Source organism: Rhinoraja longicauda, chromosome 6 (assembly GCF_053455715.1).
Source record: "Rhinoraja longicauda isolate Sanriku21f chromosome 6, sRhiLon1.1, whole genome shotgun sequence".
Lineage (NCBI taxonomy): Eukaryota > Metazoa > Chordata > Chondrichthyes > Rajiformes > Arhynchobatidae > Rhinoraja > Rhinoraja longicauda.
This window is the reverse complement of record NC_135958.1, coordinates 45886811-45905548: the sequence shown is the minus strand read 5'-3', so window position 1 is coordinate 45905548 and position 18738 is coordinate 45886811. Positions and strand designations below refer to the sequence as shown.

The 18738-nt window shown below is 44.8% G+C and overlaps 1 protein-coding gene across 2 annotated transcripts in view; it reads right to left on the bottom strand.

Moving 5' to 3' along the window:
* The window catches only part of LOC144594443 (putative uncharacterized protein MYH16), a 180583-nt gene that overhangs the window by 76606 nt on the left and 85239 nt on the right, over positions 1-18738 (bottom strand). For both annotated transcript variants that reach the window (XM_078400924.1, XM_078400925.1), the window contains exons 5-8: positions 12379-12465; positions 9309-9554; positions 6558-6675; positions 2983-3110 (exon numbers count right to left, since the gene is read on the bottom strand). In XM_078400924.1, coding sequence (XP_078257050.1) covers positions 2983-3110; positions 6558-6675; positions 9309-9554; positions 12379-12465 — 579 coding nt within the window. The remainder of the gene's footprint in view (positions 1-2982; positions 3111-6557; positions 6676-9308; positions 9555-12378; positions 12466-18738) is intronic.

Here is an 18738-nt window from a genome sequence, read left to right as displayed (position 1 = left end):
TGAGGATAATACATATTTATAGTAAGGATGCTTCAGTAACAATTTAAGCAACAGTATAATAACCTTTGTGCAATATGTAATAACTTCTGGAACTAAAATGATTTATTGTCAGGTTTAGAAACAGCTGGTGGAACTCTGTAAATAGATAGAAAGCTTGGAGCAGATTGAGAGCAAGTATTCCACGAATCGCCTGCCTGCCACCTGGACTAAGGGTTGGAGGTCCCTTGGTCCCTGACTTATCCATATGCTCGAGTTCAGCAACACTTTTGTTGGGCGGCACGGTGGCATAGCGGTAGAGTTGCTGTCTTACAGCGCTGCAGCATCAGAGACCCGGGATCCATCCCCACTACGGAGTTTGTACGTTCTCCCCGTGACCTGCATGGGTTTTCTCCGAGATCTTCGGTTTCTTCCCACACGCCAAAGACGTACAGGTATGTAGGTTAATTGGCTTGGTATAAGTGTAAATTGTCCCTAGTGTGTGTAAGATGTTATTAATGTGTGGGGATCACTGGTCGGTGTGGACTCGGTGGGCAGAAGGGCCTGTTTCCGCGCTGTATCTCTAAACTAAGCTAAATGTTTGCAATTTCCATCCTTCCTGTTGCAATCATCAACTTATTGCAACTCTTACCTCCAACCTGTGAAGCTGCTGAGTAAAACACAATGAGATACAATCCCTTCAGTTGTGGGAATTATGACGGATATCTTTGGATCATCTTTGGATCCCTCCAGCATATTGACTGGAAACCACTTAATGAAAAGACGCACAAAGGCACATTCCTTGTATATGCACCTCATATTTCACTTGGGCAGCTTACACCCCAGAGGTATGAATATTGACTTCTCTAACTTTAAGCACCCCTTGCTTTCCCTCACTCTCCATCCCTCCCAGTTCTCCAATCAGTCTGACTCCCCAATTACATTTGTTGACATCTTCTCCCGGCTAAAAATGACTATTCGACATGAATAGATGACTTGAACTGCATATCTTGAACTACATGTTTGTAGGTTAATTGGCTTGGTAAATGTAAAAATTGTCCCTGGTGGATGTAGGATAGTGTTAATGTGCGGGGATCGCTGGTCGGCGCGGACCCAGTGGGCCGAAGGGCCTGTTTCCGTGCTGTATCTCTAAATGAAACTAAACCAGACTGCTAAAGAATAGCATATCTCCAAGCTGTTTGAAATCAAATGGTTCTACTCAATAACCAAAGTCTGTAGTCTCTTTTTTGCTCTGGTTTATTTTCACCCACATGTTTGTTGTAATGTTGTATCGTTATTGTTTTGATGTGTTTATGCTTTAATCTTAATTGTTAACTGTGTGTTTGTGTTGTCATTTGTGAGCGGAGCACCAAGGCACATTCCTTGTATCTGCACATACTTGGCCAATAAACGTATTCATTCATTCATTCATTTCCAGTATCAGCTGGATACACCATTATTCTTACTTTGCCTTCCAGTCTTTAATCACACTGCATGAATTTGGCACCCACTTTATGAATCTATAATGCATCTAAATGATTTTAATCCAACAGCACATGGATCAGCACCTGAGTTACGTGGGCATCTGGCTGCTGTTATATTGATTTAACTTGTTTTTAATGTGATTCACTCAAAATGAATGTAAAAGAGCTTTAACAAATCTGGCAATAAAAACTGAGCCCAAAATAAAGGTTCTGCTGGGAGACACAAGGAACCCAGCGGCTGGAATCCTGAGCAAACACTAACTACAGGTACACAGCACATCAGGCAGCATTCGTGGAGGGAAAGGGCAGACGCTATCTCATGTTCACACCTTCTTCAGACTGACAGATAACATTCAGGTTGGGACCCTTGAGACATCTGTCCATTTCCCTCCACAGAGGGCAGCATGGTGGCGCAGCGGTAGCGCTGCTACCTCACAGCACCAGAGCCCTGAGCCACCCTGACCAGGGGTGCTGTCTGTGTGGCGTTTGTACCTTCTCCCTGTGACCACAAGGGTTTTCTCCGGGTGCTCCGGTTTCCTCCCACATTCCAAAGATGTGCAGGTTAGTAGGTTAATTGGCCTCTGTAAAATGTGTATTGTGTAGGATGCAAAAGTGAGATAACATGGAACTAGTGTGCTTCAATAGTCTTCATGGAACTTCAATGGTCTGAAGGGACTAGGTCGGCCAAAAGGCCTGATTCCATGCAGTATCCCTGAACTAAACCAAAAGATGCTGCCTGACCCATAGTGCTCCTCTAGCAGTTTTTTGAAAGGGATCTGCTCACCTTTCCACCAGCACAAAGAGACCGAGAGTACAAAGAAAGCACCTTCAGCTGATTGAAAAGATCCTTTGTGTTACCTGCCTACGTTATCTTGGAGTCACGACAGACATGGCCTGCTTTACACTGGCATCACTCACTTGGCACTCGGGATGTGTCCCAGGATGGAGAATGTTGATGGAAGTCACGATCCTCGTGCTGGATGACCAGTTGTATATTAAGCAGCAATAACTTTAACTCAGGCAGGTCACCGTCTACTTTAATATAAAGTCATATCACATAGAGCGGCACGGTGGCACAGCGGTAGAGTTGCTGCCTTACAGCGAATGAAGCGCCGGAGACCTGGGTTCGATCCCGACTACAGGTGCTGTCTGTACGGAGTTTGTACGTTCTCCCCGTGACCTGCGTGGGTTTTCTCCGAGATCTTCGGTTTCCTCCCACATTCCAAAGCTGTACAGGTATGTGTGTTATTTGGCTTGGTAAATGTGAAAAATGTCCCTAGTGGGTATAGGATAGTGTTAATGTGCGGGGATCGCTGGCCGGCAGGGACCCAGTGGGCCGAAGGGCCTGTTTCCGCGCTGGATCTCTAAACTAAACATTAAATTATCTTACTTCTCTCTAGGTATCAATTCACACACCTGGGTACAGAGTAGAAAAATACAGGAAACACAATTATTACTGATTGGATCAAGAGATATTAAGACAATCAATAAATCTATTCATTATTCCCAATCCATTAATTACCTTTGATTCTTCATCAATCTGCCTTTTCAATTCTTCAACCTGAGACGTCAGGATCATCTTTAACCGGTTCAATTGACCTATTTTGTTCTCCGCCTCTTCCAGCTGGTGAGTCAAATCGTTATTTTCAGCTGAAACAATAAATGTAGACTGATTGAATGAATGGGAACAGACTGTTTGGGACACCGAGACCATGATGGACATCGATCACCCGCTCACACTAGATCTCTGTTATCCCACCTTGGACCCACTCCCTACACACCAGGAGCCATTGTACAGAGACCAATTAACCTATAAACCTGCACATCCATGGGGTTGTGGGAGGAAATCAGAATACTTGGAGGAAACCCACATGGTCACAGGGAGAACATGCAAACTCCACACGGTCAGCACCAGAGGTCAGGATCAAACCTGTGTCTTTGCCGCTCTGAGACAATATCTCCCCCCGCTGTGCCACTGTGCTGCTCAAATCATGTTACACAAATCATAACCAAAAGAATGTGAATTTAGCCATGCACTTCCCCTGGTATTTTCAGCACTTTGGTTTGGCTTTACTAATCCAATTTCTTCAATTTTTAAACCTTCTCTCATCCTTCCACTTCCTTTCATTATCTTAGCTCTTCACACATTAGTCTGTCGTTTCTATTTCCCCACTCTTTCTGTCTGAAGAAGGGTTGCAACACAAAACGTCACCCATTCCTTCTCTCCAGAGATGCTGCCTGTCCCGCTGAGCTTCTCCAGTATTCTGTGTCTACCCCCACTCTATCAGATCATTTGAACAGCTTTCAATGAAATGAATTGTTGATACTTGAGTTCATTAATTCCATTTCCATTGGTAGTCTTTGTTTCATCTCTCTCCACCCTCTTCTCTTCATATTTTCTCCCACTAATCTCATTAAATTGAACACATACATCTATTGTTTTCAGCTCTGACAACAGATATGTCTCGGCACATTAATTATGTTCTTGTACTGAAGTCTGACAGTGCGTTTCCTATACAACAGGAGGCAAGAACAGCTGCAATGCACTCACTATAATCCAGGTGGAACGCATCAAACATTGGACATGGAACCAAGTACAACCAACATGTATGTGGGTGTGATTTATAAATGATGACATAGGAACTTAAAATATTAAAATTGTTCCCCAAAGCAAAACATATCATTGCTTGTTGTTGTTGTTGGGCCTGGGCTGAGGCTCAGTAGCACATAGATGGCCAGGCCAAGAGACACTGAGCCAAGAGCCAATGCCAAAAGAAACAATACCAAATCCAATTATTTTAGGCCAGGATTTAGCAAAGGATAAGCTGAGGTGGAAATGGGCAGCAGATCAACATAGGAAGCGGGCAAAATCCCAACCAGCATTTGGAAGTTGTTAGACTCAAATAAAGATGCAAACAATCAGATTCACAGCCAATGCACCCACTCTCTCCTTTCTCTTGTGAAGCAAAGGTGGCACCAGGCATGGCATTGGCATACCAGCAAGCTTCTACTGGCCATTGGAGATAGAAGGTAGCACCAGGCATGGCTTCGGCATACCAGCAAGCTTCTACTGGCCATTGGAGATAGAAGGTAGCACCAGGCATGGCATTGGCATACCAGCAAGCTTCTACTGGCCATTGGAGATAGAAGGTAGCACCAGGCATGGCTTCGGCATACCAGCAAGCTTCTACTGGCCATTGGAGATAGAAGGTAGCACCAGGCATGGCTTCGGCATACCAGCAAGCCTCTACTGGCCATTGGAGATAGAAGGTAGCACCAGGCATGGCTTCGGCATACCAGCAAGCTTCTACTGGCCATTGGAGATAGAAGGTAGCACCAGGCATGGCTTCGGCATACCAGCAAGCTTCTTCTGGCCATTGGAGATAGAAGGGGTACTGTAGGTTTTACTTGTTCAGACCAGTAGTGATGCCATTGTAATCTGCTGACATTGTGGAATTGTATACACAGGTGTGTTCCATGTTCATTTATGTCGATACAAAAATGAATTTGCTTATATTTGTTATGTGGATTACAAAAGTATGAAATTCTCCTGACGGTCCTGATTCAATGAGATTCTTTACATTGGAACTATTGTTAAAGCCACAGGGCCATTCATAGGTCAATAGTCAGAGTCATACAGCATGGAAACAGGCCATTCAGCCCACCAAGTCTACTGCCAGTGGGCACCCATCTGTATTAATCTCATCTCCTTGCACTTGGCTGTAGCCTTCAATACCTGGGCGATTCAAGTATAGATATTTCCAAGATGTTGTCAGCACCTCATGTCCACCACTCTTTCATAGAAACATAGAAAATAGGTGCAGGAGGAGGCCATTTGGCCCTTCGAGCCAGCACCGCCATTCATTGTGATCATGGCTGACCATCCACAATCAGTGACCCGTGCCTGCCTTCTCCCCATATCCCTTGATTCCACTAGCCCCTAGAGCTCTATCTATCTCTCTTTTAAATTCATCCAGTGATTTGGCCTCCACTGCCTTCTATGGCAGAGAATTCCACAAATTCACAACTCTCTGGGTGAAAAAGTTTTTTCTCACCTCAGTTTTAATGGCCTCCCCTTTATTCTTAGACTGTGGCCCCTGGTTCTGGACTCCCTCAACATTGGGAACATTTTTCCTGCATCTAGCTTGTCCAGCCCTTTTATAATTTTATATGTCTCTATAAGATCCCCTCTCATCCTTCTAAACTCCAGTGAATGCAAGCCTTTCAATCTTTCCTCATATGACAGTCCCGTCATCCCAGGGATCAATCTCGTGAACCTACGCAGCACTGCCTCAATAGCAAGGATGTCCTTCCTCAAATTAGGAGACCAAAACTGCACACAATACTCCAGATGTGATCTCACCAGGGCCCTATACAACTGCAGAAGGGCCTCTTTACTCCTATACTCAAATCCTCTTGTTATGAAGGCCAACATGCCATTAGTTAGTGAAACATTTTTCGTACCAATAATTTCAAAAAAGGTTTAGTGCACACGCATGAAATATTTCTGCAGTAATGTTCAAATATTCAGTAATTATAAGTTAGACCCATAGATTAAAAAATCTGCAAGCTTTTCATAATAAATCGACTTTTGGCTGTGTGAATGAAATGGAACTTAAATGCATGAAGAAAACCTATTAAAAGAGAAAAATATATATTATGCTGCCAAAGAATACATTGGCTGGTAAGCACTTTATATTTTTGATCATCAGAATTTTATTGAGACCCTGAATTATGAGCCAAAATTACAAACTCCATCTCAAATTGTTAACAGATTGTTAATGTGCACCAAAACACAAAGAGATTTTCACACACAGGGTAGTAGGTGTGTGGAATAAGCTGCCAGAGGAAATGGTTGAGGCAGGTCTGATAACATGATTTAGGGGTATTTGGACAGATACTTGGAAACAAAAGGTTTAGAGGGATCTGGCTCAAATGTAGGCAGAAGGGAATAGAGTAGGTGGGCATCCTGGTGAATGGACAGATTGGGCTGAAGCCTGTTTCCATGCTGCATGCATTATGATTTACCACCGACTTGCCCTTTGAAAAGAGTCTACTCAATGAACTCTGGCTCCATTGCAAACCCTTCTTCCTCACCTGCCAGTCTGGTTTTGCCCAGGCTCTGTTCAGTGAGTGAGCGCTGCAAATCCTCATTTCGGGAAGTGGTTTCCAACAGCAGGTCTTCCAGCTTTCGAATCTGTGCATCACTGGCCATCTGGACACAGAAGGACATTACAAAGCTTTAGGGTCTGCCTGGATTCCACGCTCCACAGTGGCCAATACACAACAAATATGATTTGTGACAGAGCTATGAAAGAGAAAACACTTACATTGCTAATTCTAGTGAATGTCATCACGATGTTTAAACATAGATGCGCCAAGCGGAATGATCTTCCAGACATTGGTTGGGCCGCATTTGGAGTATTAAGTGCAGTTCTGGTCACTCCATTACAGGAAGGATGTGAAGGCTTTGGAGGGCATGCAGGAAAGGTTTACCAGAATTTGGCTGGATTTCAGGGCATCAGCTATAAGGAGAGGTAGGGCAAACTTGGGATGGTTTTCTCTGGAGTTGCAGAGCTTGAGGAGAGAGCTGATAGAAGTATATCAAATTATAAGAGGGTAGACATGGGAGAGGGGCAAAGTTGAAAGGAAATATGCAGAGTCAGTGGTGGGTGCTGCAAGAGCTGCCAGGGTGGGTGGTAGAGGCAGACACGATAGTGGCGTTTAACAGGGTTTTACATTGGCACAGGAATTCGCAAGGAATGGAGGGAAAAGGATCACCTGTAGGCGGGGAGATTAGCTTCACCTGCCATCATCTTCTGCAGGATAGTTTGGGTCGAAGGGCCTGACCTTGTACTTTAAAGATCTACGGAACATAGGCACAAGAATAGGCCCTACGACACACCATGTTTGTGCCGAACATGGTGCCAAGTCCTTCACTTATTGACCTGCACAGAACCTACACAGTATGTATCCCTCCATTCCATGCATAGATCTATCCAAAAGTCTTTTAAAAGTCACTGGCACTACATCAACCACCATCCTGGCAGTGTGATCTAGGCACTCACTACCCTCTGTGTAAACAAACGTACCCGCACATTTACAATGCAATCAAATAAGCGATGGGTGTTTGGATACTGAGAAGGAATGGGTGACGTTTCGGGTCGAGACCCTTCTTTAGACTCGACCCGGGTCTCGACCCGAAACGTCACCCATTCCTTCTCTTCAGAGATGCTGCCTGTCCCGCTGAGATACTCCAGCTTTTTGTGTCTGCATCTGCAGTTCCTTCCTACACAATAGGATACTGAGATATGTAGAGGAAGAATGGAATCTTGGCATGCAGGTCCACAAAAAGGTGGATTATCTGATTAAGATGGGAAGGAGAGAGAATACTAGAGCAGACATAATGCAAATTAGGCTGCAACTGTCCTGTGTGCAGGTCTGGTTACCACCCCAGAGGCAGGATGTCAGAGTGTGAAAGAATATGCTACCAGGGCTAGAACATCATACATACAATGGAAGGTGAACTCGACTATGATTTTTTTTTGAACAAAGGAGATTAAAGGATTTAATTGAAGTACAGTAAACCTTCATTATAACGGACCATAGAGGGGTTAATAGTGCAGGAAAGAACTGCAGATGCTGGTTTAAATTGAAGGTAGGCGCAAAATGCTGGAGTAACTCCGGATCAGGCAGCATCTCTGGAGAGAAGGAATGGGTGATGTTTTTGGGTTGAGACCCTTCTTCAGATTGATGTCAGGGGAGTGGGTGGGACAGAGATAGAATGTAGTCGGAGAAAGTTCTATCTTTGTCCCGCCCCTTCCCCTGACATCAGTCTGAGGAAGGGTCTCGACCTGAAACGTCACCCATCCCTTCTCTCCAGATATACTGCCTGCCCGCTGAGTTACTCCAGCATTTGGTGTCTACCGGAGGTTAATAGTGTCTGTTATTGCCATTTGTGTCACTTTCACAGTGGGCAGTCTCTTTACTCACTCTGCTATTTGGGAGAACCCTGGCGTACAAGGCCAAATGGATGGCTATCCTGCCATGTGACTCAGATTGCACCAATATCAATTTTCACTTGACTCTGGGCACCAAAAGGCTAATGTTACATCTGGAGCACATTGAAAGCACAGATCACCAGCAGAAGAACTAATGCTGCTTCGGACACCCTCCATACTTCACAAGAGATGTTTAAATAGATCCTGTGTAACAGCAAATCCCATTTTCAGCTCATTGGCTATGCTCTTTCCAGAAAGACAACTATTTCCAAAATGAAAATAGTTTTAAACTGTTGATCATCAATGACTAATGCATTAAGTATTCCACGAATTTTCAAAATAGTAACCATAAAACATTGCGCAAAACAAAAAGTGCTGCATTAACTCAACGGGCAGGCGATGTTTCAGGTTGGGTCCCTTCAGACTAACTGAGGTAGGGAGGAGAAAGTTGGAAAAGAGGTGGGGACAAGGCCTGGCAAGTGATTGGTGGATACAGGTGATGAGGTTTTGATTGGGGTCAAACAGGTGTAAGATAGGGAGAGAAGAGGAATGAAATGTGAAAGTAGAGGTTGCAGGTGGTAAGAGACAGGTAGAAGGTGGGAGAGAACAGAAGGAAGGGGTAAGAAGGTGGGATATTGGGAGAAGTGGGTGTGCACTTGGGTGGAGGAAAGGGAAGAGAGGGGGTAAAATGGGAGAGGGGGAGAGAGATGCTACCTAAACTTGGTGAATTCCACGTTCATATCACATGTCCATGTCCTCCAGAGATGCTGTCTGATTCACTGGATTAGTTATGTTGCTCAGAATAGCAGGCTGTGCAGTTGCTAGTTTCTGCGTTTCACCGGAATACCTTGCTTTTTTGCAGGCCGTCGATGGTGAGGCTGAAGTTGTCCAGCTCCAGTTTCATGTTTTGCTTTTCTTTCTCTGCTTTCACGCGCAGCCTCTGCAGGTTCTCGTACTGCTCGGTGATCTCCACCACCGTGTCGCCGTGCTTCTTGCGTAGAGCGGCGGCCGTGGTCTCGGACTGCAGAGTGGCCTCCTCCAACTCACGACGTAGACGCTGCACCTCCGACTCACGTTTCCTGTTCATCTCAATCTCCAGGAGGAAGGTGTTACAACAAGACAATTAACAGCGACGAATCACATCTGGGCGCTATACAAAACTAGGACCAGCTAGTCTAGAAAACATCACCATTTGTGTTCGATTTCCGTGTTGAATAAGGGTCTCAACCAGAAACGTCACCCATTCCTTCTCTCCAGAGATGCTGCCATCTCTGAGATCCTGAGTTACTCCAGCATTTTGTGTCTATCTTAAATATAACAATTCTGTGGACCACCTTGATGCTGTTTACAATATTAATGTCAACATTAATATGTCAGAATGATCAAAATTGTCACTTTTTAAAATGCTTTTAGTTTTTAGAGATGCAGTGCACAAACCGGCCCTTTGGGCCACACTGACCACACTGAACCCCACACATTAACACTCTCCTCCACACACAAGGGACAATTTACATCAATACAAAGCCAATTAACCTACAGACCTGTATGTCTTTGGAGTGTGGGAGTGAACCGAAGATCTCGGGGAAAACCCACGCGGTCACGGGGAGAACGTGCAAGCTCCGTACAGACAGCGCCCGTAGTCAGGATGGAGCCCGGGTGTCTGGCGATGAAAGCGCTGTAAGGCAGCAACTCTACCACTCCACCAACTCTGGTTCTCTTTTCAGAAACTCTGCACAAACTGCTGAGAATTTCTGGCATTTTCAGCTCATTACACATAAATCTGAGGTGCTGTTGTTGGGCAGGAGAGAAAAGTTCACCCAGTTTCATAACATTGGCGCCAATCAGGGGTCCTTTGCGTGGTGGTGTGGAGGCAGGGAGGCCTGTTCTTCAGAGACCTTTCAATCCATGCTCCCTTTATCTGTTCTTGACGTCAATGGAATTTCCAAAGTAGGTGGGATGCAAAATCTTCATTCTCATTCTGTGCCAAGATAACCACTGATGTGTAAGAAAATAACTGCAGATGCTGGTACAAATCAAAGGTATTTATCCACAAAATGCTGCAGCAGGTCAGGCAGCATCTCAGGAGAGAAGGAATGGGTGACGTTTCGGGTCGAGACCCTTCTTCAGACTGAGTAAAGCATGAGTAAGACAAGAAACCACTGATGTAGTTTGCACCAGTTGATTCATAAAAACACTAATCACATGTACCGACATCTTTCCAGAGCAGCCTACCATGTGGAACCTTATCAAATGCCTTGCTAAAGTCAGAATTTCCCTGTCTAAAAATGTACTGAAATACATTCAGTATTCAGTGACATTCAGTGGTCCGAGGAGGGACAAACCACAAACCGGCGACAGGGTGTTGGGCGCCCAAGACTCATCGATGCACGAGGGCAACGAAGGCTATCCCGTCTGGTCCAAACTGACAGAAGGTCGACTGTGGCACAAGTCACAGAAAATTTTAATGGTGGTCACGGGAGGAATGTGTCACAATACACAGTGCATCGCACCCTGCTGCGTATGGGGCTACACACGGAGGACCAACAGCAGGTGGTGATAATGTTTTGGCTCATCAGGTCATAATGTTTTGGCTGATGATTTATCTTTATTCCCAACAGTTTGAGTGGTAAAAGTATAAATATAATGCAGCAATCCACTTCATGCAATAACCAATGCTTTCTTTCAACACTGACATTAAGTTAATTTTACTTTCCTGGACGATTTTGAATGAATAACATTGCTTTTGTAGAATGAGAATGAGTAAGGCAAGAAAGCATGCAAAATAATTTTTTGTCTTTTTGTTTTATTAACAAGCAAATGAATGCATCAGGGATCATGGAGAGATTTTGTCCATCTGTGAAGTGCCTAGGACTTTGTCATAAGTTCACAAGTGACAGGAGTAGAATTAGGCCATTCAGCTCATCAAGTCTACTACACCATTCAATCATGGCTGATCCATCTCTCCCTCCTAACCCCATCTCTCCCTCCTGCCTTCTCCCCATAACCCCTGACACCCGTACTAATCAAGAATGTATCTATCTCTGCCTCAAAAAGATCCACTGACTTGGCCTCCACTGTCGTCTGTGGCAATGAATTCCACAGATTCACCACCCTCTGACTAAAGAAATTCCTCATTTCCTTCCTAAAGGAACGTCCTTTAATTCTGAGGCTGTGGCCTCTGGTCCTAGACTCTCCCACTAGTGGAAACATCCTCTCCACATCTACTTTATTCAGGCTTTTCACTATTCAGTGAGTTTCCAAGAGGTCTCCCCTCATCCTTCTAAACTCCAGCGAGTACAGGCCCAGTGCCATCAAACGGCCATCACATGTTAACCCACTCATTCCTGGGATCATTCTTGTAAACCTCTCTGGGCGCTCTCCAGTGGCAGCACATCCTTCCTCAGATATGGGGCCCAAAACTGCTCACAATACTCCAAAGGCGGCCTGACCAGTGCCTTATAGAGCCTCAGCATTACATCAGAGGGCAGGAGACACAAAATGCTGGAGTAACTCAGCGGGTCAAAATGCTGGAGTAATTCAGACTGAAGATGGGTCTCGACCCAAAATGTCACCCATTCCTTCTCTCCCGAGATGCTGCCTGACCTGCTGAGTTACTCCAGCATTGTGTGTCTACCTCAGCATTACATCCCTGTTTTAGTCAGGACCATACAGCGTGGGAAACAGGCCCTTCGGCCCAACTTGCCAGAGATTTAAATCCTTGAAAAATCATCAGTTCATTCAGAAGATGGAGTTTACAAGCAATGGCCAATAAATAAATCTACATTAGTGTGTTCACCCAAGATGGGTAATCCTTCCTTTCCACTGCATCTGGGAAAGATTATTTTGAATACAGAATTAAACCAAATTCAGCCACAGTTAGTAGACAGCGAGCAAAGCAAATGACCTCTTGTTCTTACCTGGGATGCAGTGACACCACCCGCCTCCTCCAGCCTGTCAGTGAGGTCCTCCAGCTCCCTGCTTAGATCAGCTCGCTGCTTCTCTACCTGTGCACGAGAGAAGGGATTTCAGGTAATTGCTGGATAGTTCAGTTCATTGCCATATTTCTTTATTGAACTCTTGTGGACGAGCTATCATTTGCTCTAAAATTATGATCCAAAAAGAGGCAGCACCACAGCAGAGCCCCCAAGTGTGGCTCATATCTAACCTCTGGTGCTGTGTATGTGTGTGTGTGTGTGTGTGTGTGTGTGTGTGTGTGTGTGTGTGTGTGTGTGTGTGTGTGTGTGTGTGTGTGTGTGTGTGTGTGTGTGTGTGTGTGTGCGTGTCCATGTGTGTGCGCGTGTGTGTGCGCGTGTGTGTGTATGTCCGTGTGTGCGTGTCCATGTGTGTGCTTGTGTGTATGTCCATGTGTGTGTGTGTGTGTGTGTGTCCATGTGTGTGTGTGTGTGTGTGTGTGCGCGTGTGTGTCCGTGTGTGTCCATGTGTGTGTATGTGTGTGATTGTCCATGTGTGTATGTCCTTGTGTGTGTGCAAATATGTCCTTGTGTGTGCATGTGTGTGCGAGCGTGTGCATGTGCGCTTGTGTGTGTGTGTGTAGTTTTTACATTCTCCTATGGTGTCTGACACGCAATGTGTGTTCCACTCACATCCTAAAGACACGTAGGTTGGTGGGTGTTGATTGTCCACTGTAATTTGCCTTGTGTGTAGAATTGTAGAGTTTTACGTGTGGAGGGGGGGTGGAAGGGAGAATTGTTGATGTTATCACAGCGACAATAAAATAGAATGAGTGGAGTGCAGGAGGATGAGGGGTGATAGAAACATAGAAACATAGAAAATAGGTGCAGGAGTAGGCCATTCGGCCCTTCAAGCCTGCACTGCCATTCAATATGATCATGGCTGATCATCCAACTCAGTATTCCGTACCTGCCTTCTCTCCATACCCCCTGATCCCTTTAGCCACAAGGGCCACATCTAACTGATCTTGTAGAGGTGTATGAAAGGAATAGATTGTGTAGATGCAGTCTCTTGTCCGGAGTATGGGAATGGAGAGTAATCCCACAGCACAGAGGGCAGCACATGGTTGGAAGAAGGGTCTCGACCTAGTCCTCTTCTCCAGAGATGCTGTCTGACCCGCTGAGTTACTCTAGCTCTTTGTGTCTATGTTTGGTTGAACCAGTATCTGCAGTTCCTTCCTACACATCACACAGGGTCACCTGTGCTGCACCTGATCCTGCCCGACAACAGGCAGCTTGATTGCAAATCACATGCAGCGAAGATTAGAGACCAATGGTCTTGGAATTTAAACTGGTGTCAGCGTGTACTGACATTCTGCCAGTAGATCCACAACAGACTTTGCTCTGCTGTGGTTGTTCTCAGTATTTTGGTTTCTGTACCACCATTGTTAAGTTTGCTTAGAATAACTAATAATTTAGTGCTGTTGTTGAGTTTAACATGCAAGTTCCCCTCAAACTTCACCCCCCCCCCCCCTCTCTGTGACTGTTCTCCACTCCCACCGACATCGGAGTTCAGCCACACCATGTGTTCGGGTTAGGGATTTGAAATACAGGAAAGAGGTGCTTTCAATCTAAACTAGGAAACAAGGTTAATCCCTAGGATGGCAGGACTGTCATATGAGGAAAGATTGGAAAGACTGGGCTTGTATTCACTGGAGTTTAGAAGGATGAGAGGGGATCTTTTAGAGACGTCTAAAATTATGAAAGGACTGGACACGCCAGATGCAGGAAAAAATGTTCCTAATGTTGGTGGAGTCCAGAACCACGAGCCACAATCTAAGAATAAAGGGGAGGCCATTTAAAAAAAGTGAGAATAAACTTTTTCACCCAGAGAGTTGTGAATTTGTGGAATTCTCTGCCACAGAAGGCAGTGGAGGCCAAATCACTGGATGAATTTAAAAGAGAGTTAGATAGAGCTCTAGGGGCTAGTGGAATCAAAGTTTATGGGGAGAAGGCCGGCACAGGTACTGATTGTGGATGATCAGCCATGATCACAATGAATGGCGGTGCTGGCTCGAGGGGCCGAATGGCCTCCTCCTGCACCTATTTTCTATGTTTCTATGACAGTTTGGAAGGTCTGCCTGTGAGTTGGTAGCACTCATGTCTCTGAACTAACCTATCTTGTGTTTAAATCCCATTTCAGAGATTACACTGCTGAAGGAAGTGCAGAGGTCTGGGGCAACAACTAGACAGACAAGATCAAATCCATTGCAGCAGACGGTGAATCAAAATTCAGCTAATTAAATCAATTGGAGTAATTTTTCAGAAAAAGCTTCAGTAGTTTAGTTTAGTTTTAGTTTAGAGATACAATGCAGAAACAGGCCCTTCGGCCCCCCGAGTCCGCACCGACCGGCACATTAACATTATCTTACATGCTTTACATTTATACCAAGCAAATTAACCTACAAACCTATACTTCTGTGGAGTGGGGAAGGAAACCGGAGATCTTGGAGAAAACCCACGCAGGTCACGGGGTGATAAGACACAATAAGCTGGATAACTTAATAAAAATAAAATAAAATCTTCTGTATGAAACATTAACCTAAAGTTCACCTGTCCCCTCATGTGGAAGCACAAGACTATTTCAAAGCAAAACCCAATTTTCTGCAGTTTTCCAATAATAGTCATAGTCATACAGCATGGAAACAGGCCCTTCAACCTAACATGCCCACGCCGAGCAACATGCTACATCTACGCTAGTCCCACCTGCCCGCATTTGGCCAATATCCCTCCAAACCTGTCCTATCCATGTACCTCTCCAAATGTCTTTTAAATATTCTTCTAGCATTTGCTTCAATTACCTCCTCTGGCAGCTCGTTCCATACACCCGTCACCCTCTGTGTGTAAAGGTTGCCCCTCAGGTTCCGGTTCAATCATTCCTATCTCACCTTAAATCTATGTCCTCTGGTTTTTAATTCCCCCTACTCTGGGTAAAGGACTCTGCATGTATCCTATTTATTCCTGTACATCTACCATATCCATCCAAAATATTATTTGTTTCTCAATCAAAAACAGCATTTCAGATCATAATTCCTTATTTTCATGGGATTTTCCTGTGTGTACTGATTCTGTACTGACATTCTTCATACAAGTACATCAATCATTGTAAAACTCTTGGTTAAATCCTCCAAAGAGATGGAACTCTTTCTTTTGAAGATAGACACCAATGCTGGAGTATCTCAGCGGGACAGGCAGCATCTCTGGATAGAAGGAATGGGTGGCGCTTCAGGTCAAGACCTTCCTTCAGGCTGAGAGTCAGGGGAGAGAGAGAGACAGAGATAAGAAAGGGGTGAGGCGTGAAAACCAGACATCAAAGTAGACGAGAATCAAGGAAAATGCAGAATAGATCATTGTTAGCTAGTGGAAAGTGACAATGAAGCATACTGAGATAAAATGTAATCAGCGGGTCAGTTAGACTGGTCGCAGAACCAGGAAGGGGGAGGGGTGAAGAGAGATAGAAAGGAAAGGAAAGCAAGTTAGAGAAGTCAATATCCATACTGCTGGGGTGTAAGCTGCCCCAGTGAAAAATATGGTGCTGTTCCTCCAATTTGCTCTACTACCAAACTTTTTCTATTGTATGGAAATAAAAAGGCGAGAAACTTCAGCATGCTTCAGGAAAGTTCTGGCCATCACTTCCCAAATTGCTCAATAAATGATTTAAATAATGTACTGGATTAGTATTTTTTAAAGCTAGTTAATATAGAGGTAGCTGTTGTTTGCTTACAGTTACTTATTGTAAGTTGGTATATTTAGTTAGATAGATATACTTTGGCATTGGGCTTGGTTTTCTTGGTTGAGCGCTTATCCTGGAGTTACAGCACAAGTACTTTGTGTTTTAATTGTCATTTTCACGAAGCTAAAAAGACATTCCATACTTGGAGCATGGCTTTTTGCAAGGATATTAGACAAGGAATGTGCAGGGAATTTACAATTGCTTTGGAATTATGCTATTTAAATCGACGATGGACACAAAAAGTCGGAGTAAATCAGCGGGTCAGGCAGCATCTCTGGAGAGAAGGAAGACGTGACATTTCGGGGTCGAGACCCGTCTTCAGAATGAGGAATGTCTGAATGACCTATTCCATTTCTCCAGAGATGCTGCCTGACCCGCTGAGTTACTCCAGCTTTATGTGTATATCTTCGGTTTAAACCAGCATCTGCAGTTCCTTCCTGCACTATTTAAATTGACAATGGATTGACAAATTCAGTCAATTTAAATCCATCATCTTGGCAGAAAGTTAGTAATACTGTTCCCAGTATCTTCCACAGACAAGAGTGGACTTTGGAACACTTTTTTCAAAATATAGGTTACATGGGAATGTGCTTATCTGCTCAAAACTTCTGTAACATTTTACTAACTGATGGTTAGTTTAGTTTTTAGTTTAGAGATACAGCGCAGAAACAGGAACCAGCGATCCCTGCACACTAACACTATCCTACGCACACTAGAGACACATTTTACATTTACCAAGCCAATTTACCTACATACCTGTACTTCTTTGGAGTGTGAGGGGAAATCGAAGATCTCGGAGACAACCCACGTGGTCACGGGGAGAACGTACAAACTCCGTACAGACAGCACCCAGAGTCAGGATCAAACCCGGGTCTCCGGCGCTGCAAGCGCTGTAAGGCAGCAACTCTACCGCTGCGCCACCGTGCCGTTCAGACCGTGAGGAGTGATGGAGATTTCCTTTCTTATATGAGAGCCTCTCATCATTAGTACAACCAATATATCATAGGTAGTTTCTTTGCTGTCAAACCCTGCGTTATCTCGCTTCAACACACGACAGAAGATTAAAAAAACACTTGCACACTAACAAACTGAACAATGTGAAAGTAGATTTGTTTTTAGCCCCAAGGTATGGATAATGATACCTTTCCAAGTAGCACGGTAGGTGATATATTCCTTCCGTTTCTGCCCAAACCTATCTCAGGGAGTCAATCTGTCAGAGGCACTGATTGATTGTTATAATTAAACTGTGGAATGTTCTGGAGATGCCACCCACCAGAAATCAAAGGCACTGGGCTGACATCAGTCAGCGAGGAATTCACTCCCAATTATTCTCCACTTCTGGAGCAAAATGAAAATACACTTGGTCTATTATTATCAACAACATTTCAATCTGCTCATCTGTACATTGCATTAAACATTAAAACCTAACCCTGTTGCATGAATTAAAATCTGAATAAGGAATTAAGTCTCCAACTTCATACATAATACAACTAGCTGTGGTCCAAAGAAACTTGCATTCACATTAGCAAAGATCAGTTTACACTGCATATAAAGTAGTTTATTAGTGATTTCTCCAAGCACTAATTATGGAGACCAAGTAAATTCAGTGCCCTAAATTCACTGAACAAGGTCAGTTAACAGAGGTCAGACATTAGCAAGATACAAGCATATTCAAGTCTCTCAAATGGACTGCAATTCTGACCTGTACAAACCTCACCCGGAGTTCACAAATTTGACTTATAGAGTCATAGAGTCACAGAGTGATACAGTGTGGAAACAGGGCCTTTGGCCCAACTTGCCCACACCGACCAACATGTCCCAACTATACTAGTCTCACCTGCCGGCATTTGATCAATATCCATCCAAACTTGTCCTATCCATGTACCTGTCTAACTGTTTCTTAAATGTTGGGATAGTCCCAGCCTCAACTGCCTCCTCTGGCAGCTCGTTCCATGCACCCACCAGCGTTTGTGTGAAAAGGTTACCCCTCAGATTCCTATTAAATCTTTTCCTCTTCACCTTGAACCTATGGGAAACCATCAAAAGGATTTATTGGAGTCGCTGCCTCAAAAAGGCAGCCAGCATCATCAGAGACCCACACCACCCTGACCACACTCTCACTGACCCACACCAACCTGGCCACACACTCACTGACCCACACCACCCTGGGCACACACTCACTGACCCACACCACCCTGGCCACACACTCACTGACCCACACCACCCTGGCCACACTCTCACTGACCCACACCACCCTGGGCACACACTCACTGACCCACACCACACTGGCCACACTCTCACTGACCCACACCACCCTGGCCACACTCTCACTGACCCACACCACCCTGGCCACACTCTCACTGACCCACACTCTCACTGACCCACACCACCCTGGCCACACACTCACTGACCCACACCACCCTGGCCACACACTCACTGACCCACACCACCCTGGCCACACACTCATTTCACCCCTGCCACCTGGAAGAAGGTACAGGAGCCTGAAAACTGTAACGTCCAGGTTCAGGAATAGCTTCTTCCTGCAGCCATCAGTCTATTAAACACCACAACCT